Source organism: Stenella coeruleoalba (genome assembly GCF_951394435.1).
Source record: "Stenella coeruleoalba genome assembly, chromosome: 1".
Taxonomy (NCBI): domain Eukaryota; kingdom Metazoa; phylum Chordata; class Mammalia; order Artiodactyla; family Delphinidae; genus Stenella; species Stenella coeruleoalba.
The window spans coordinates 10,209,762-10,231,369 of NC_137169.1; the positions used below are offsets into that span (position 1 = coordinate 10,209,762).

The 21,608-nt window shown below is 41.4% G+C and overlaps 1 protein-coding gene across 5 annotated transcripts in view; it reads left to right on the forward strand.

Moving 5' to 3' along the window:
* The window catches only part of PRDM2 (PR/SET domain 2), a 118,678-nt gene that overhangs the window by 41,884 nt on the left and 55,186 nt on the right, over positions 1–21,608 (forward strand). For all 5 annotated transcript variants that reach the window (XM_079945365.1, XM_079945367.1, XM_079945364.1 and 2 more), the window contains 2 exons: positions 2,563–2,715; positions 8,675–8,801. In XM_079945365.1, coding sequence (XP_079801491.1) covers positions 2,563–2,715; positions 8,675–8,801 — 280 coding nt within the window. The remainder of the gene's footprint in view (positions 1–2,562; positions 2,716–8,674; positions 8,802–21,608) is intronic.

Here is a 21,608-nt window from a genome sequence, read left to right on the forward strand (position 1 = left end):
TTTTCTGTGAGGTTTTGGCCATGCGTATTCCTTTGTGAATTACTTGTTTGCACGTTGTAAAAAAATGGAATTGTTCATCTTTTTATATAAAACTAAGTATTTTAGTTTAAGCATGACTTAGTAGATGCCTTAGTCTCTTTTGTAACAAAACGAGCTGTACATAAATACTTCACTCAAGTGGAACACCTTGCTCTTTGCAAAGGTCTTCATTGACCTGGGAGCCAGGAAATGTCGGCACAGCCTTATTATTATTCTCCAGTTGGCCTATAGACTCTTGATGCCTCTCTCCAGCTGCCTTTAACTGTGTGGGATTTTCCAGCACCATCTCTGCGTTTGTCTGTAGCTGTGTCAATATATGCGTGGGGAGTGAGTGGGACTCCGCTGTCTATGGTAATAAATCCAAACAAGACTTCTTATTCCTAAGTTAATAAAAGGTAACTAATATGGACTGTTAAAAGACCAACTGACTACTCCATTTTCCTTATTTTATCATGCTGGCAAACAGGGCAAAAATATCTCTTAAACATTTTAATGTAAAGTAGCTTAAGTTATTTTGGTGTGTAAAGTTTAAATTTTGTATTGTGATTCTGTGTCTTCCTAACATACCACGTGGGGCTGCACTTTCTCTTTGTTTTAAAGGGAGAGGAGCGTGTCAGGCATGCTCGCATGTGTACAGGCTGAGGGTGAGTGTGACAGTGAGTTTGAAAAGGAGTGAAGTGTGACATGGATAACCTCTTATTAGAATGGTGCAGTTAGGTGTTTTAGTAAACAACCAGTTTTTGAATAAACTCGCTGGGGGTGCTTACGGGCTAGTGAAAATATTGACACTTCGTGGTGACTAAATAGAGTAACCACAAAGCACTTTCTAGCATGGCACCTGTCACATAGTAGGTGCTCATTAAATGATGACAGTTATACGTTCGTATATCATTTCATTAATTTCATAGTTATTTATTGAGAGCCTACTCTCTGCCAGGCACTGGTCAGGGTGTTGGAGGTACTGCAGTGAATGAAAAGACTGAAATGTCTTCTCATGGAGCTAATACTCTGGTATTAGCTGGGGAGATAGTCACTAAATAAGTAAGTAAGTAGATGATCCCACACTTTAAAAGAGCACAAGTACCATGAAGAAAAATAAATCGGGGAGATGACTGGAGGTGCTGATGGGAAGCGAAGGATTCACAGCTTTAGCTAGGGTGGTCGAGGAAGGCACTGTTACGTAGAGGTCAAGCAGAGCTGGGATTAAGCCCATCTTTACTACTGATTAAGTGAGTGACTTTGGGAAAGGTATTTAATCTTTGATCCTTAATTTCCACGTTACAAAAAGGGATAATAATGAACCTGATGCATAAGGTTAAATGAGATAATACAGAAAGCATGTAGCGAGCGGTATGTCAGATATCTAACTCGCAGCAGGAAGAAAGTGTTGTTCGTGGCTAGGAAGGTGGGCACTGCCCTGGCAGTCACAGGCTGGGAGACACAGGCCTGCCCAGAGGAGCCGAGAGTGGGGGCTTTGTTCCTGCAGGAAAGCTGCCGCAAACAACAGTGTTTAATGTGGGCAGGAGAGAAAAGAAGAAATGAGTGGCGGGAGTCTTGGCTGTGTATGTGTAGGGAAAACACAGAAGCATCAAGATGCTCTCCTTTCTTCCAAAAGCGAAAGTAAAAGACTCATTCCTTTTGCTTTGTTTTTGACAGGACTGTCACCAATTGATTCTGCAGTTCTATTTCAGTGCCTAATCAAGTGTTTTACAGTCTAATTTTGGGGAAGTAAAATCTAGATAAATGGATGTATGTATATACAAAGAAAGTTAACAATAGCTGCTCAGTAGATTGTCTTTAAGATGAAGGACTGAATGCTGGGAGCATCTGGCAGGAGGAATTCACTGAGAGAGGATGATCAGGGGAAGCTTCTTGCAAGAGTAGAGTTGATCTGACTCCTCAAAGAGGGGTCGGGTTTTTGGTCTTGTTTCGGAAGGACACCGATATTCCCTGCTCTGGATAGAGAAGGTTTTAAGGTCAGCGGAGTTTGCAAAAGCATCATACCCTGTCACCCACGTGGAGGTTCACACCGCATGTTCACTTACTGAAGTTTCTGTCAGCCCTGCAGTAAAGGCACCTGCTGAGCTGTGAGCCCCAGCAGGACTGGGCCTCCACACTCTGACTTGCAGAGCAGCCCAGAAAGCTCAGGGCATCCCGGTGCTGTGGAGCACCGCTGCGGGCTCACTCTTCCTCTGTTACCCTGAAGGGAGTAGAGCTGTCACTTGTCTTTGTGTACGTATTTGCGAAGCATTTGGAGATCATCAAGCGCATTTCCTTATAGCACTTGAAGTTTAGGAGAAAAAAATTACACCCAAATAGAAAAATAACTAATGAGGATTATACAATTTTGGATCTCAGTTTTCATCTTTATTTTCCTTTTTTCTGTTGCTTATTTATTTTGTTTCCGTGAAATGCTTTTATAGAGTATTTGCGTATAATGAGCAAGAACTGTCTTAGAAGTTGAAAATGGAAACCTTTAAACGATATTTTATTTTAACAACATGTGTTTTTCCCCCTCCCAAGGTCTATTACCCAAACCTGGGGTGGATGTGCATTGATGCCACCGATCCAGAGAAGGGGAACTGGCTGCGCTATGTGAATTGGGCTTGCTCAGGAGAAGAGCAAAATTTATTTCCACTGGAAATCAACAGGGCCATTTACTATAAAACTTTAAAGGTAAGAGTGTTAGAATTAGCCTGCCGGTAGTTACTCGGCATGCGTTTCTGCAAACGCTGTCCTCAGTCGTGACCGTCGGGAGTGAATTTGAAGACCTTGAAAGGGTTCTATTTGAAAGTGGCTCATCGAAACAGTGAAAGGTCTGTGTTTTAAATATGCAGTTGCCACTGCTTCGTGTGAGGAAGGGCACTAAAGCAGGAAGATCGTGTTGAGTAATTACGTACGGCGTCTTTATAGGTACTGATGAGTTAAGCATGTGGCAGCTGCTTCCCTCCTCTTAAGATACAGATGCATTGGGCACTGTCTGACTGGCCAGTTTATCTAACTGTAAGAAACTCTCAATAGCTCTGGTGGTTCTGTGTTAACTGAAAACACATTCTTAGTCTTCAGTATAGTGTAGCTTTGGATTAGCTTTTCTTTTCCCTAAATTTTAGTTCAGAATGGAAATTACACAGAACATGTTTCTTACTTCTGCCAAATTTTTATTTGGAGACATTAATTGTTGAGGAAAATCAACAAGTAATGTAAAGAAGAGGAAAATCATGTTTTAGAGTTTGTGGTGAGGTCAGAGGTCACTGAGTACATTCAGGGAAGTTAGAATTAGGAAGCGTTGTTATACCTGCAACAAGCAAGCCCACATCTGTCTCCCTCGTTTTCATGTTCTCCTGGAAGGCAAATCTGCACTCATCCTGCAGGGAAATGTTCTCTCAGGCAGAGTCTTGAGGCTCTAAAGATAGATGATTGTTGCTTTTTGCTTTTTGGAATAGGTATGTTTGCCAAAGTTGCTGTAAGGCAGATTTTTCCTTATTCACTTACTTCCATTAAAAATGTCATAGACTGGGGGACAGTCCATGAAAAAAATTATCTCCATGTAGGTGAAAACTCTTGATGAACAAACATTTAAGATGATGGTCAGCTTTGTAGCATGCTGAGTTTTGCCTGTGTGTAGCACTAGGACTTTTGGAAGTTAGCTTACAGCTGTTTAACTTGCCTTTGTATTTTTCCCTGTCATCTTTAGGCAGTTGGATTGCCCTTTACCTCATATAAACCCACGTCCTTGCTTTCAATTCCTGTAGGAAATATTTTTTTTTGTGGTACTTCTTCATTTAAAACTTCTATAACCTTCTTCCTGCTGGATTGTAATAGCATGATTTTCTGGTAGGCATTACTGTACAATTTTGTTACACTGGAGTTGGAAATTGGATTCAAAATTTGATTCAATAATTCATTCTGTTCTCAAATTAATTTAAAGTGAGAGTTACATCTGGTTGAATCAGTGAGGCAGAATTCTGGTGGAGATGAAGTACCAGCGAGGGGATGCATATGAGACAACTGAGGGAGTAGGAATGAGGTTCCAGGGCAGAGGAAGCCCAGGGAGATACTGGGGCACTTGGCAGTTCTTTCATCAGACCTCAAGTTATGATGTGTTCATCTCTGATAGCAAAGCCGAGAACCATTGAGAAGCAAGAGAGAATAGTGTTTGGGAGTGAACTCTGGAGCCAGACCCCTGGATTAAATCCTGGCTTGCTGTGTGACCCAAGGCAAGTCATTGTGATTTTACTAGCTGTGTAAATTTAGGCAAGTCACTTTCCTGTGCCTCAGTTTCCTTATTTGTAAGATACAGATAATTATAGTGTCGACCTCATATGGTTATCATGGGTGATTGTGGGTAGATTTCTAGCATCTAATAAGTGCTACATAAATGATAGCTGTTATTTTTGGCAAGGCAGTGTAGTGTCATGGTTAGGATTGGGGACTCTGGAGCAGACTGCCTTGTGAGCAAATTTTGGCTTCGAGATGTGTGACCATGAGAAGTTACTTACACCCTCTGTCTTAGTTTTCTCATCTGTAAAAATGGAGGTAATAGTAAAAATTAATAATACAGTTGTGAAAATTAAACAAACCAATATGTGTAAGATTCTGTGAAGAGTTCCTAGTCTAACCTAAGTACTCAAAGTGTTAACTAGCTATACTACTACTGTTATTTTTACCTTTCTTTGTTGGAAGTAACATAGCTCTGATCTTTGCAGACCTCCCCCAATCCTGACCTTTGATGTTTGCTCAAGTATGCATAAGGCCTTTCAGATTCCTTACTTGTGATTATATTCTTCTAGATTAAGCTTTCTGTGGGTTAGGTTTTGTAAATAAATTACATGTGATGTTCTGTATCACCTTCTCACCTGTAATCTAGGTTTTGTTTGTAATATGATTAAAAACTGTTTTAAATTCCTGAAGGTTAATTGTTAGCTTGCTCTCCATTCATTCATCTATTTATTAGTTCAGCAAATACTGAGTGTCTACTGTGTACCAGGTATTCTCCTATAGTAGTGAACAGAACAGACAAGGTCTCTGGTCTCATGGAGCTTCCATTTTATGGGGGAGGTGGCAGATAATAAACAAGTGAACAAGTAAACAAAATAATTTCAGATAGTGATAAGTGCACTGAAGACAATAAAATGTGATAGATTGTCTAGGTAGGGGGAGGGCTGCTGTAGCTCTGGTAGGTCAGGGAAGACAAGACATGGGGACACCTCTTCCCTTCCCCCACTGGCATGGGAAGGAGCCAGCCACTCGAAGATCTCTGCTGGAAGAGCAGTTCAGGAAGCAAAGGTATTGAAGTGGGAATAAGCTAGATTTTTGGGGGTTTTTTGTTTGTTTCTTTTTTTTTTTTTAAAGGAATAGAACAAAGGCTGGTTTGGGTAGAGCAAGGAGAGGCGGTGAATGGGGCTGGTAAGGTGGGCAGGGGCCAGATCGGGGGGCCTACTGGCCTGTAGGGAAACATATGAGTTTTAGTCTTCAGTTCACCCATTTGAGAATTGAAGCTGTCTGACCCGTGACTTTTAAAAGATCATGCTGGGGGATAGATGGTAGGTGGGTAAGCGTGGAGTGCTTTGTGTGTTCTCATAATTCTGGAGTATTCCTCTTAATTTGACCTAGTGTCAGGAATATTTGTGGCAACCCTTGCCTGTACCTAATTGGTCTGGTAAAATTTCAGGTTTATATTTACTGATATTTAGAGAAGAGAGTGTGCTTCATTCTATAAGCCTGTCAGAACCCAAAGGAAGAGTTTAAAGTCTTCCTGTTGTTGTTTTTTGTTAAATATCAAAATATATTTAAAAAAAGGTTGTTTGGACTTTTGACTTTATTTTTTTAAATGTGGGTTTGTATTTCCTGTGTTTAAGGACATAAATTTTCTTTTCTTCTGAAATTTGACTTACAAAATCTTAAATGCGCTAAGCAGTGCAGAAGAAAAAACTACAGTACAGAAGAAGCAAGCAATCGTTCATTTTAAAAGATGTATTATTTTCCTCTTCTTCATAAAGCCCTGTTATTTGTGTAGCTGTTTTAATAGAAAGTTGGGAAGTACATAGCTCAATAATGTCATGATCATCTCAGTTGCTAACAATTTTGAAGGTTGTTCAGTAGCTAACAAATCAGGTTGCTCTTAATCTAGCTATTCAGTTCATTAACAACCATTTAGAAATTGTATATTAGATTTGAGGTAAAAACAGATACTGGGGTGTTTTGTGGTTTTTGCAAGAACAAAATCGGACCCTCCTAAGTAGAGAGTCTGTGCTGATATTTAACTTCACCCAGTTGCTAGTACAGTTAGTCCTCTGCACAAGGTTGGAGTGGCATGAATGTAGATGCTTAGGCTGAGTCGGGGATCAATCTCGAAGATGTCCAGTAGGTTCTTCTAGCCAGTGTTTTGGTTATGCTGTTTGGTTTAGGAAGAAATGGGGAATATATTTTCCCTCACTCCTTTTCATGTTCTTTTTTACTTTTGTTTTATTTAAGACTTTACATATCTCTGCGGACCCTAATCATTTCAAGTATTATATGATAACACCATTTCATAAATATGTGACTTGTAACAAAAACATAGAGAAGAAGCATACTATATATACATTTGGAGCTAGAAATAGTTTACTTAAATAAAGAAGCTCATTCCTTCAACAAAAACAGGTTAGCTCATAAGAGTGCCAAAAGGCATCTGTAATGGCTATTTGAACTCATTAAGATTTTATACATTAGATTAAGTTTTTTTGTTTTAGGTGTAACTGATTCAAGAAGGGAAATAATACATTGGTTTAAAGATTTAAAAAATGGCAGGTTTTAGCCATCCTTGGAGGAACAAAGGAAACAGTGGCTTGTTCTTTTATCTTAAAGAATTTAGAATATTTTAAAATTTGGACTATATAAACATTGAGTTCTGCAGAGAATGAAACAAAATAATATTTACTTTCAAAGACTTTATCTAGACTAGAAGGTATGTTGAAGTGACTATGTTGTTTCTAAATGGACATCTTAGATGGAATTCCTCCTGCCCCTAAAACAAGGGTATCCTCTTCCATAACTATAGTGCAGTGATCAAAATCAAGAAGCTCACACTGGCACAGTGTTTTATAAGCTAATCTATACTTATTCAAATTTTGTCAGTTCCAATCATGTCCTTTTAGGCAAAGAAAACTCCATTGAATTCAGTTGTGATGTCCCATCAGTCTCCTTAGTTTGTATAGCACCTCAGTCTTTTATAACATTTCAGTTTTGAGAGAATTGATCAGTAATTTTTGTAGAAGGTCCGCCAGTTTGGCCTTCTCTTAAGTTTTATCATGATTGAATTACATTTATGCATTTTCAGCAGAAGTGATGCTTTACTTCATCTCCAGAAGTGATGCTGTGTTCTTTTCTGTGCATCATATCAGGAGGCATATGATGTTGACTTGTCTTATAAAGGTACTGTTTTTCTCTTTGTCATTAATAAATGTTTTATGGGGAGATATTTCGAGACCATGCAAATATTTTGTTATTCCTCAAACTTTAATCTACTAGTTTTAGCATCCATTGGTGATTCTTGCCTGAATCAATTATTAATCTGTGATGATTGTCTAGTTGTGATTTTTTAATTCCATTATTTCTTTTTCATTGATTAGTTGGGATCTACTATAGGAAGAGCTCTCCTTATTTATTTACCTGTCCGTTCATTCATTCATTTCTTCATTCATTCATATCAGTATGGACTCATGGATTTTTATTTTATTCACTGGGTTTTAGGTGGAATTTTACTTGTGTTCATACTCTTGGAACTTTTTGAACAGATGCGTCATTGTGAGAGAAACCAATAAGCCATTTCCTTCAGTGTTACTTAGGAGTGTAATCTTTCCACTCAGTGTATTTTTTCTTCACTCTCTTGTTCTCTAGGTATAATCAGCATGGTGGTGGTGTACATGACTGTTAAGAATTCATGTTTTAGGAGCATGACACGTGAGGTATTTTTAGGCATTTCTTTCTAAATTTAAAAGTTGTCTTGTAGACTCGAGGTGTAGTACAGAGGGCAAGGCAGTGAATTCTCCAAGGACCGGAGCAGGTTGGCAGCAGCGCAGAGACAATACACTGCCAGGACGCTCGGGTCCTCAGCACCGCCTCTTCTTTTAGCATTTCCGTGATATAATTAGCGGTGCATTATAAATGTGCACTGGCATGTAGGTCTTATCGTGCTTAACTTGCTCTTGGACTCTGAAACCTGCGCTGATAATTAGCTTTCATCACGTCTTCCAAACTGCCAGGGTGTTTTAAATTATGCTTTAATTTTCTCATCAGCTTAGGTTTCGTGGACATTGTGGTTCCGTGGCATATTTTTCCTTCTGCGTGGTTAGTTGTGAGGCTTCCAACAGTAAGATTCCGGAACATATGGCAGTTTTAAGTTTAAAGCGATCCTATCAGATCCCGACATCCACCGGACGGACTCCGGGGAGGAGGCGGCCGGGAAGTGAGGTCCTCCCTCCAGCAGAGGGTCCCTTCCCGCGTCGTCCGGCCCGCGGCCGCCGAGGCGGAGGAGCTCTTCCTGCCGGGCTGGCCTCGGGCGGCCCGGCTGGGAGCGCCGCCCGCCTGCCCCGCCCCGCCCCGCCAACAACCTTCGCTCTGATTGGCCCGGCGCCTGTCTCTTCTCTCCCCGCAGCCAATCGCGCCGGGCGAGGAGCTCCTGGTCTGGTACAATGGGGAAGACAACCCCGAGATAGCAGCTGCGATTGAGGAAGAGCGAGCCAGCGCCCGGAGCAAGCGGAGCTCCCCGAAAAGCAGGAAAGGTAGGAGCCCGCTGCCGCCCCTGCTCCCCGCGGCTGCCCGGCCCGGGCCGAATCGGGGCTCGGGCAGCACCCGCAGCTCACAGTGACCCTTTCCGGACCCGGTGCCAAGCCTCCCCCGCGCCCCCCCCCCCCCCCCCCGGGTGCAGTTCCCCCCCTCCCCCCCGGCGCTGCTGAATCACGGCGCCGGACGCCGCGCTCGAGCTCTTTTCTAACTTGGGGTGGAGGAGCCGGGCGCGGAAAAGTGAGTGGACGCGCACCGCGAGGGGCCCGAGGCCAGTTGTCACTTCCCTTGTCCACAGCGCAGGTCTCTGGACTTGCGGGTGGGAGCGGCGGTCGGTCTCTCCAGAGCCGTACACTGCACGCCCGGTATATTCTTAGTTTTTTGTGCTGTTCGCCAGCAACGCGTCATAAAATGTGTTCCGAGAGTGACATTTCCAGCTCCGCAGATTCGGCGGCCTCGTGTCCATCCGCCCGGACTGTGCGGGAGGGCCGGACGCGCTGCGGCCGATGCACTGGCCTCCCGGGGCAGGGAGAGCCGGCCGGGCCGTACACTGCCGCTACGCCCGGGCCGGGCCCTGCCATCCGGCCGCCCCACTCCTCCCCGGGCCGGGCCCTGGGCCACTCCACGCCACTCAAGACTGCGCTGCACACGATTGCAACACTCGCGGCTGGCGAAGGTTTCAGCGCAGACCTTTTTGAAATTAGGCCATTAACAAAATGGAAGTTGAACGGTGTGCTGTTACTTTTGACTCAACTCCAACAGTTTTATTTTGTTTAATAATGTTTTCAAACAAAAGGTGAAGTGTAGTCACACTTACAGAAGGCAGGGGATAATTTCTGGGAGGAAGATAGTTTGGTTGGATATATCATATTTCCAGCTGGCATTCTCCACGTTGTTTGTTTGTTTTGTTTTTTTTCTTTTAATGAAGAATTTCAATATTAATCAGTGAATCTTTCGTAGAGCCCTGTTTGAATATATGCCAAGGCGAGGGGTATGGTAGTTTCTTACTAATATAAATCTCCTTTTTTTTTTTTTTTTTTTTTGCCCGCCCTAAGTCTTAAATAAATGTTTGTAGCCATCTGAACTTGAGTCCAGCCTTTACTTAGAACACTGCAAAGTGAATTGTGGCAGTCATACTGTAAATAAAATCATAATGTAAACTTGACTTTGGAAAAATGTAAAAGTAACATTTAAAAATGTAGGCGAGAAGTTAAAAAAGTCTATTCTGACTTTTCCATTACATATTCTTTGTATTTTACGGTATAATCAATAACCCATCCAAGGGAGTTTGTTAGGCCTTTTACTGAATACATGTTCGCTGTTTATCTAACTCGATTTCGTCAGTTTTAGGTCATTAAATGCTTTGATCATGAATCAGATGATCAGGGTCTAGAAAATTGCCAGGTGTTTTTTGTTTGTTTGCTTTTGTTGTTGTTTGCTGTTTTGAGGTTTGAGATTTTTGTTGCTGTTAGGCTTAGCGCATAATTGTTTGCAAACTCTTCACGTAATTCAAATTGTTCCTTTATTTAGTGTTCACTTTGTGTATAACTAATGTCACCAGCCTTTCTAGGTAAGCTGTGATTTGCAGGGGCCGGAGTTTGGAGGGCAGCGAATCTTTACTCTGTTACTAAGCATAACTAACTCATGTAAATTTAAATATAGTCATAGGTTAATAGGTTAATAGCAACTTCATCCTAATGCTTTTCTCTGTTCAGCGTACTTTGCTGTGCATGTTTAGAACATTTCATAGATTTTTATTTATTCCTTAATTTTGTTTTTTTATTTGAATGTGGGGGAAAAAACTGAAAATAAGTTTTATTAGTGGTACATGAACTTACACATCTTCATTTTTATACCTGCCCATATTGCTGGGTTTTTGCATTGAGTTAAGTAGTTCATATTTCTTATTATCCTGTTATTTATAACTACTCCGAGCTGTGTATAACCGACTGAATCTTAAGTTTTAGTTAAAATACTTATGTGAGGCTGCCTCTCGGAACTTAACAGTCTGTTTTGAATAGCTTGCTGGTAAGGAGCTGTGTTTGCTCTTTATGATCTAAAGTTTAAATAGTCAAACCTTTTTTGTTTTTAAATTAAGTACTCTGTGAAAGCTAATTTATAGCTTACAAAGACCTGAAATGGAGAACTTTTTATGTTAACTTGGTTCTATTTAGGTCTTATGTGTGACCTCAGACATTTAAATACCTTTTCAGGCAGTGATGTCAGAGAATAAATCAACATAAATTTTATTCAGTAGCAATATTAACTTAGTGTTTCTGAAAGCCAGATGTTGAAGACATGCAGCTGACAGGTAGATTGACAGTGGACCTAACTTCATTTTGGTTAGGAGGCAGGCAGAGAGAAACAAAGGGCTGAATTCTTCATAGTTCTGGGCCTCTGATCCTTTGCATGACAGCTGCTGTGCCTACAGCTGTGCATTGCATGTGGTGCCTTTCAGAATTCATCAGATCGCTGGTGGATCATGCGGCGTGTTCTGGGCAGTGGAAAGCCCTGATTCCTTTGCATACAATGTGGCCCCTCCTCTTCTCTCTCCCTCTCTGTCTCTGCCTCTCTGCCTCTGTCTGTCTCTCAGTCATTCATTGAACTAATGTTTGTTAAGCCCCTGCCATGTGCCAGGCGCTCTGCTAGGTCGTACAGGACAATGGTGAGCAAAAAAGCAGCAGTAACTTTTCTCCTGGCGCCTGTAGTCTAGTGGGGGAGACAAACATTAAATCAGTAAGCTACTGATCGGGGCCTAGATGGTTGGCATGGAACAGGCCCTCAATAAATAATTTGTTGATTGGCAAACAAAGACTCATGCAAACCTGCAATGAAGGAAGAGAACACAGTGCTGTGAGAACACAGTTCATATTGTCTCTGACCAGGGAGCATGCGGTTTTGCCAGTGGCCGAAGGTGTTCATATGTTAGGCATTTTGAACTAGAATTCTGGATTCTCACCTTTGTAATTCAGCCTAACTTCATACATGTCTGAGCAGCCCCTGTAATGAGATTGAGCGTGAGAAGCTCCTTGGATGGGACAGATGAAACTTTCCAGGTGGAGAGGAAGGGAGGGTTTTCAGTGTCGGGTTTGCAATATTTCACTGAAATATTCGTATTTAATCCACGGGAAGACTGTGATCTGAACATAGAAAGGCCAAATTTAGAAGTATCTATCGTCTTGATTTCTGTTGAATTTGTCTGTTAGCAGTAAATGACTGTTGGCAAATGTTCTTTTAAAATATAGACTATAATAGAATGTTGTTGCCCTGCTCTCTTTTGGCTACATAAGAACCTTACCCAGAGTTCTTTTTACTCTAAAGCAGCAGCAGTGTCTTGATGCACATGGGCTTAGTGGAAGGAATGAAAAACGTGGGACTCCCGGGCTTTTACCAGGTGTATGGCTGGGCAAATCATGTCACTTTTAATGGGGGTGCAGTTTCCATATCTTTAAAAGTAGGTGTCATAACATGGAATGGTCCTTGTGCTGTATACCCAACCTCACTGGGTTGCTGTCAAGAGCAGGAGAGATAATCATAAGGAACATCTCTGTGCAGCATGTGGGTCCGTGGTACCTGTAAGTGCCACTGACAGAATGTGGCTGATGGTTGGCTACCTATGTGACTCTTGCAGAGGAGCTACTGAGCTTGTGAGTCAGTTAATCAGTCAGTATTTATGGAGCACTTTTATTAGCGCTAAGGAAGCAGTGGGTCCTCCCTCTCCCTTCCCGTGGCGGGGCCTCACTGTAGGCTGCTTCTCTCTTACTTTAGGCCTACTTCTAACCTGTTGACTTTCCTGTCTATAGCAAATTAGAAGGAGGAAATTAGAAGAGTTATTTGTAGCAGCAAGTAGTTTTGTAGCTAATAGCCAGACAGTTAAGAAGACGAAGTTTGTAACAAAAACAGTAACGAGCTATAAAGAGCACAGTGCCGTGAGATCCCTTAACAGGTTCACATAATCTTTTCTAAAAGCTGTAAATAGTCCCTGAGATCAACTAGTTTTTAGTATTTATCTAAGGTGACTTTTAGTCACCACAGAACAGTTAAATTATAACCAGTTTAAAAAGGAAATAGTTCATGTTTCCATAATTAAAATTGTTCACATAAAAAACCTGGAGCTATCCACCACCCATCCCCTCGCCTTGTTATTTAACAAGTATATTCTGTGTCAGACACTATGTTAGGTGCTGGAAGCTACAGCAGAGAACTAACATAACCCAGGTCCCTGCTTTCATGGAATTTACATTCTGGAGAATGAGGGGACAACCAACGAACAGATGAACAAGACAAATCTTATAATGTTAATAAAGTGTGTGTGTGTTGCAGGTGGTTACGTATGGTGTGACTGTGGACGGGTAGCCAGGGATAGCCTTTCAGAGGCTGTGACTTGACTGACACAGGGGTGGGCCCTGTCAAGTTCTCGGGGCTGAGAGCTCCAGGAAGAAGGACCGGATTGGGTGTTCTTTTAGCAGTGTTGGTTATTTATTGCTGGGGTGGTGTATAGGGAGAGCCACCTAGAACCCCACATGAGTCTTTCTGTTTGAAACTCAGTTGTGCAAATGGACATACTGGCCCCTTTCCCACCAGCACTGCACTCAGTGGCAGGATTGGTAGGGGAGATTAGAGAGATGAGTAAAACATCCGGGGAGGAGTTTATCCTCTGTTTTATTGCAGCTCAGTGTGGGTCAGGTTTACTAGGTGTTCTAGCTGATGTGTGTACAGGCTCTAGAATAGGGAAGGGGTTGGCAGGAGCCCTCTGGGAGAGGAGGTGATGCTACTTTGTTGTCGAAAAGCAGAGCACAGTGGGGAGGATGCCTGTGAAGAACATTGAGGAGGGGAAGAAAGAAAGATTTGGGGAAAGAAACTCACGGGGACATGAGAGGTCACAGGACATTGCTGGACAACAAGTAGAAACAGAGATGCGGCAAGAGGCTCTGATGGAGACGTGGAGCCTTGTGGGCTGTGTGGCGCTGCGGCCAGACGGAGCAGTGAGCCCTGAGTAGTGCTGAGTGGTACTGAGCAGTCTCGTGGGCATTCCCATTTAGCCTCTGCTTCTGCGTGGTTTGTACCAGCTCCAGATGAGGAAATGGACACGTAGCAAGGGTGGATAACTTGTCCAAGCTCTGTCTGCCAATGAGTGTCAAGAGTCAGAGCTTGAGCCCAGGTTTTGCATGCCTTTTCTTCTTCATAATACTCTGCTTTCTGTCTACTTTTGCCTGTGGTGGACAACAGCAGAAGTGATAGCACTGGTTCCATTTAAACTTAACATTAGAGAATACATTTAACAAAAGCGAACAGGTGGGCTTCAGTGGAGTTTGATGTCTTGACCTTCCCCAGTAGCCGACAGCTCTTTTCGAGGTTCCTTGGCCAAAGCTGAAGAGTGGAGGCCTGGCTGGATGACAGAGGCCTAGCCATGGTGCCTGAGGATGATTGCAGATGGGCCCTGAGCTTTCTGGGTGCCTGGTGGGCAGGTCCTGTGCCCACTTACAGGGCGCTCATCCCTAGTTCTTGTTGGCAAGTGTTGGAGCAGGGCTTGGGGCAGTTGCAGGTGGCTACGATCCTGTGGAGATAGGGCCCCAGCGTTAGATGTTACATGGCTTGTGAGCTTGTCGCCTTGGGCCCAAGTGAGCAGTGTCCTAGTCGGTCCCCAGTGGAGCTCTCGCTGCCACTAGTTTAGTGATGCCTTTGCTGAACATTGGGTGACCTGTCTCTGAGGGTTTCCTGCCTGGTTGATCCTGCTGTTTTTCTGGTCTGTTTTTAAAAGCTTAGTGCAGCTTTAATGTTTTTGCAACAGTAAGAATCTAGGAATTTTTTTGATTTCTAATTCTACTTCTACTGCTACTGAATTGCTCTAAATTTAGGTAAATAAGTTGGTTGATTTTTTTTTTTTTTTTTTGCGGTACGCAGGCCTCTCACTGTTGTGGCCTCTCCCGTTGCGGAGCACAGGCTCCGGACACGCAGGCTCAGTGACCATAGCTCATGGGCCCAGCTGCTCCGCGGCATGTGGGATCCTCCCGGACCGAGGCACGAACCCGTGTCCCCTGCATCGGCAGGCAGACTCTCAACCACTGCGCCACCAGGGAAGCCCGGTTGATATTTTTGTGCCTTTGATTCTTGCTGTGTATAACCTTGTTCATAGGGAAATTTATGAATTAACTACAGGTTTTCAAAGCATTTTGCAGAGTTTCAACTGTATTTTAGTGGATGAATTTGCAAAATTCTTAATATATACCATAATGGAGTGTGTTAGGAAATATGCTGTGCTCTAAGGTTGTTATCCTGGTTCTCCTGTCCATGTGGAAACTGGAAGGTGAGACTTGCCTCATACAGAAGAAAAGGGTTAATTATTAAGTTTCCTAAAAGATAAAAGGACCTTGAATGTAGGGAGTTCAAAACTGTTGATTTTTAAAAATCCAATTGTAATTTGAAAGTAAAAAAAAAAATTTGCTGTGCTTTGCCTAGATAAAAATACTGGGTTCTTTTTCTACATTATGAATTCATTATTGTTTTTAAAACTTATCGAGTTTTTCCTTTTCTTAGACAGTTTTACATTTCTGTTTACAGAGCTGTTACAGTATTGGGTTGGCCAAAAAGTTCGTTGGGTTTTTGCCGTAAGATGGCTCTAGTAAATGCTTAGTTGTCTTTAACTTCACTTGAAACGGTTTTGTTAGATTGCATTGTGACAGCTGTCATTATCAGCATGCATTTAAAACGAATCTTATCAAAATTGGTGATTCCCCCCCCCCCACCCCCGTACGTGCTGGCCTCTCACTGTTGTGGCCTCTCCCATTGCGGAGCACAGGCTCTGGACGGCCGGACACGCGGGCTCAGCGGCCATGGCTCACGGGCCCAGCCGCTCCGCGGCATGTGGGATCTTCCCGGAGTGGGGCACGAACCCGTGTCCCCTGCATCAGCAGGCGGACTCTCAACCTCTGCACCACCAGGGAAGCCCAAAATCGGTGAATTTCTGTGTAGCCATTTTAATATTGAAGATGGAAGAAAAACGGCAACATTTTCGGCGTATTATGCTTTATTATTTCAAGAAAGGTAAAAAAAGCAGCCTAAATGCAAAAAAAACCCAAAAGATTCGTGCAGTGTATGGAGAAGGTGCTGTGACTGATCAGATGTGTCAAAAGTGGTTTGTGGAGTTCTGTGCTGGAGATTTCGCGTTGGACGATGCTCCACGGTCACTAGACCAGTTGAAGTTGATAGCGATCAAATCAAAACATTAATTGAGAAGAATCAATGTTATACCGTGTGAGAAATAGCCGACATACTGAAAATATCCAAATCAAGCGCTGAAAATCATTGGCACCATCTTGGTTATGTTAATCACTTTGATGTTTGGGTTCCACGTAAGTTAAGCGAAAAAACCTTCTTGATTGTATTTCTGCATGTGATTCCCTACTAAAACATAACGAAAACGTTGCATTTTTAAAACAAATTGTGACTGGCAGTGAAAAGTGGATACTGTACCATAATGTGGAACGGAAGAGATTGTGGGGCAAGTGAAATGCACCACCACCAACCGCACCAAAGGCCAGTCTTCATCCAAAGAAGTTTTTGTATATGGTGGGATTGGAAGGGAGTTCTGTATTATGAGCTCCTTCTGGAAAGCCAAACGGGTAATTCCGGCAAGTACTGCTCCCAGTTAGACCAACTGAAAGCAGCACTTGGCAAAAAGCATCCAGGATTAGTCAACAGAAAATGCATAATCTCCCATCAGGATAATGCAATGCGTGTTTCTTTGATGACCAGAGAAAAAAGCTTGGCTGGGAAGTTCTGATTTCTCTGTCATATTCACCAGACATTGCACCTTCGGATTTCCATTTATTTTGGTCTTTACAAAATTCTCTTAATGGAAAAAATTTTCTTTTCCCTAGAAAACTCTAAAAGGCACCTGGAACAGTTCTTTGCTCAAAAAGATAAAAAGTTTTGGGAAGTTGGAATTATGAAGTTGCCTGAAAAATGGCAGAGGGTAGTGGAACAGAACAGTGAATACGTTGCTCAATAAAGTTCTTGGTGAAAATGAAAAATGTGTCTTTTATTTTTACTCAAAAACCGAAGGAACTTTTTGGCCAACCCAATACATGAACTTCCATGTTCACAGTAGAACTACAGAGAGGAGAGTGTATATACTTTTACATTTGAAGTTGCCTCTGAAGAACTGAGGAATTGGATAAATACCCCAAGGATACCTTCAAGCTGGTTAAAAATTAATAGACATTTCCTAGCCGTTAAAGGTTGTGTGGGGAACTGGGAGTTGCAGCTTCAGACAGGCTCACACGGTGCTCCTGTTGGCATTCATGTTATCTGCTCATACTCTGCGTGCCGCCAAGGACAGTTGCTTTTATTAATGTTAATAGCTTGGTCGACATAGTTTAGGAAGTTGAATGACTTGGAGAAGCAGGAGTTATTTGAAAACATTACTGTTGTTTCTCAAAGTGAAGAAGATAAATGTGGAAAGCAACCGTTTTTCTTTATTACTGCTCAGATTAAACCAGTGTCGGACATTACAAGAGTTCTTGGCTGAATTCATTCATTACAGCGTATTTTGATGGGGACACACCTCATGATTTGACACTTACACACACATCATGTCGTCAAGTGATGAACCGCTTTCTGTTGATGGTGACAATGACAGCAGTTACTCGTTTCTCTAGCACGTCTTTCTTGTGCCTAGCGCTGTGCTTGGTGCTCCGTGTACATCATTGCTAATCCTCCCAATAGCCCTGCAAAGTAGGGAATCATTTTCCTCCTGTGTGGATGAGGTCACTGATGTTTGAGGGGTTCCATGGTTTGCCCAGGTTCGCCCAGCTACTAAATTGTTCAGCTCCGCCTTGCCTAAATCTAGTTTTTGTTTATAATGTTTCTAAGCAGGACACTTACACTGAATAAGTAGCAGTGTTTTATAAGGCTTTGCTAATTAGCCAAGATGAATGTTCACTACTCACTTTAGAATTGCCCACTTTAATCCTAAATAATAAGGCAGTGTGATTAAGTGAAATCTTTGGTATTGGAAAGCTAAGTTATGGTGAAAACTAATGCCTTGAGTTATTTTTGCTTTGGGGTTTATGGATTAAACAGATTTATTGTATTCCTTTGAGCACCTCAAACAGCTTTTAAAAAAAATAACAGATTAAATTTTTATCCCTTTCCAGCCCTTGTCTATTAAGTGTTTTGGTTTTTTTTAATGACATATTTGTTGGTTTGAGCTTCTTATAAATATTTCATTTCTCTTAAGTTGTGTATTATTTTTGAAATCCGTTTGGAAACCACAGGAACCGAGTGAGACATTGCCTTGGCCTAACTCCCTCAGCAGTGTGGATGGCAGAGGGATTGTGTCTAGGATTGTGGAATTCTTCCATTTTGTTTTATTGATGATTTCAAGAAGCCACTGATGTTTAGTGTCCTCTTCTGCACTAGTGTTCTTTTGTTGAGAATGACTGACTCTTCCACTGAGTAAAATATAACTTTAAAAGTTTTGTTAAGCTGAATGTTATAGATCATGAACGTGTTTTAATTAACATACACTCTAAAAATTAAATCTAGAAACTGATTTTAAGTGTAATTCTGATTTGTTTGTGGTAGAATTGAGTAAAATCATGCTTATTAGTTTCCTTCACTCTCATGATGTGACACCAACAAAAGATAGCGATCTTGTTTGTTTTGTCAAAATGTTTATGGGGGCGTGGCTTTTTATTTTTTACCTTTTCCTTTAAGAATTCATGAACTGTTTGAAGCAGTAGCTTCTTAAGAGGTTTTGTTTGCTGATAAAGCTGTTCCTATTCTAAGCATCTTGGCTCATTCTGGAGGAAAAGCAAGAAAGGAAATAAGAATGAGAAAGGAGTTGCCCTAACCTGTTTGTGTGCACTCCTGAATTCTCCTCATGTGGGGCAGGGGTGATTCTTAATTGTGTTTATCCCACAATAGAGTCTTTAGAATATGCGTGCATGTATAAAACTTAAAACTTCTTGGATTTGTAACAAAATGTAATATGGCTTTTTCCACCTGAAACTTTTACTGAGAGTTCTTTATTCAGTTGTTCCTTAAAGGTTTAGTAAGTCCTTAACACCCTTACCCACACTGCAGGCTGGACGGAACTGCTGCTTAGTAATCTGTGCTTTCATTTTTCAAATTTCTTAAGCATTTTTCTTTCTGTTCTGTTTAAATTTTCTCTAAAAATTAAGGGGAAGTAACTTTGTTTAAAAGGTTAAAACTTGGCACATATGTTGAGAAAAAGTCCTGAGGGATTATGGGTAAGAGACTAGAAAATCCTCAGCATTCTGAAGCACTTATTGTAGCTATTTATTTCCTCTTCTCATTTTTGTGGTCATGACTCTGAAATTTAAAAATATTTTTTGATAGAAGTTTTCATTATATGATGGTGTAGTTATTTTAATTGTTATATAGTAAATTTAATATACTTTAATATTACAAAGAATATTTGAATAGCTTCAGAGGTAAGAGATTTATTTTAATGATAAAATAATGATATTGTATGTGTGTGTATATAAAAATACCAGTTTCTAAGATAAGATTATGACGTCTGAAATCCTTGCTATTTTGATACTTTAAGAACTTTAAATTTTATATGTTCTTATTAGTTTAATCAGTATCTGAATGACCAAAACCTAATCTCACCCTTAATGAAAGAGCTGTATGTTACCCGTTATGTGGAGCTGCAGAGGATTATCTTTGCTTTGGTTAAAAAGAAAAGCAGTAAATAATACTTAGACTAAAATTCATCTTCCCCCTTATTTCTATTAAAGCTACAGTGATAAACGATCTTTTCCTCTTGTACTTATAATCCTACCTCTTGGTGCAGTCTTTTGTAGGTTTCCTGAGCCACCACATGCCACAAAAATGAGGGCAAACTGGTTTGTTCACCCGTGTTTAGAACCCCCAAACAGAATTATGTGTGGTGTTTGAAGTTGAGGGACAGTTTAGAATGGGCAACACTGAAATTTCTGTGCCTTCTGTTATTTTTCTACCATTTGGTTTCTTAGGTTCAGTTTTCCATCTCTTGCCGGTTTGAGGTATAGAATATGCCTTTCTAGTTCTGTTGGGTGTATTTTTGTTTTTAAGCTATGAGGTTTTCAGAACCTGTTTTCCTGTGAAGTAAAGCAGAAAGTCTCAGGTCCCTGTGAGGAATGGGAGGTCACTGCGCTCCACCTCCTGCCTTGGTCCCTTCGCTGTGAAGATGTTAGTGCCGGCATCAGTGGAAACCCATGTGCATTTCGACCAGATTTATGCTGCCGGCAGCACAGTGGTCGTTAGTTGCAGTTTTGATCTTTGTCGGTTTACACATATGGATTGTAATTTTTGTAGGGTTAACACTGGAGTTGAAATTACAGTTTCCCCTCTCACTGTCATCCAGACAGATAAAAAGGAATAATTACCAGTAGTCTCAATCTTGGTTGGATTTTTGAACGAGGGGTTTAAGATTGCAGATTTGCTTGCTTTTAGGAGTTTTATTAGTTGCTAAATACATTATTCAGGAAGTATCTCTTCCTTGCTAGGTGTGATCATAGGAGTCTTCGATAGCAAGATCAGATTTGAGTGTTAAGCTTAATAACATCTATTTGTGGTTTTGATTCCATCAAAATTATAAATTCAGGAATTGGCTGGAAAATAAATTACTGTCTGTATGCTAAAGCAAATTAAATTCATGGTTGAATCAGAGCGTGGAAAGTATTGACTCAAGAAAAAGTGACCCTTAACTAACACTATTTCTGACCCCTTTCAGTTGTAGAGAGGTGGAGTCTTCTAAATCTCAAGGGCAATTGTCAGAAAGTACATGGAATCGGTAAACTTTGTTTTCATAGTAAATGACTGTTACGTTCCCCTCCAACTTCTTTCTGTGTTAAAGCACATTAAGTATGTTGCTCAGGCTTCACTGTTACTTCTGTATTAAATACAACTGGATCAGTACTTTGCAAATGATACCTTGTTTAAACGGGCCTGATGTGTGTATGTTGAGGGGAGGAGAGAAGGGAAAAATTGCTGACCCAGCTAAACCTTTGAGTGCTGGGAGATGCACAGTGTGTGGATCTTATTGTGGCATGCTAGAACAGAGCCTTGGAGTTACAAGGCCAGATCTAAATCCTAGCTCCACCAGTTACCAGCATGTGACTTTGGGTGGATTACTCTACACGCTTTGATCTTCAGTTTACCTGTCTGTGAGATGAGGGTAACACCTACAGTGTAGGGTTGCCTTGAACATTAAGCGAGAGCCTCACAGGAGCATGTGTGGCACACCGACCTTGGTCCACTTCATTGTAATTGGTGGCCACCGGCAGAATTAGCTCTGTGGTAACTCTGCCTGTTCTTTGGCCTATCGTGGCACTTCTGGATTTAAAAAAAAAAACAAAGAAATGAACAGTTTCAATATCTTCTTTAAAAAATCCATATATTTTGCTTTGGCAACATGGAATGAATTAAGTATAGATTACAAATTAGGTGAGAGTAAAGAGCCTCTTTGGATCTGTAACTAGATACACATTGGGACACTAGAGAATTCCTCAGTTGCTGGAGATCTGCTTCTATCTTAAAAGCTGTCTTGTTTCACTAGTTACCCCAACTAGGACACCTGTGATCACCCAGGTTGGTGGATTAGAGAACTCTTGGAATTCGATTTATTGCATAGGCAGAAGTAAACGTCTCACTATTTGCTTGCTGCCCAAATGAAGGGCTTACTGTCTTCCTGTTTCTCTGTCTTGCCTTTATGTGATCCAAATCACTCGTGACTCCACTGTTACAACGAAATGTTATGCAGGTGAGATTCTGGATGAATTTTGGATACATTT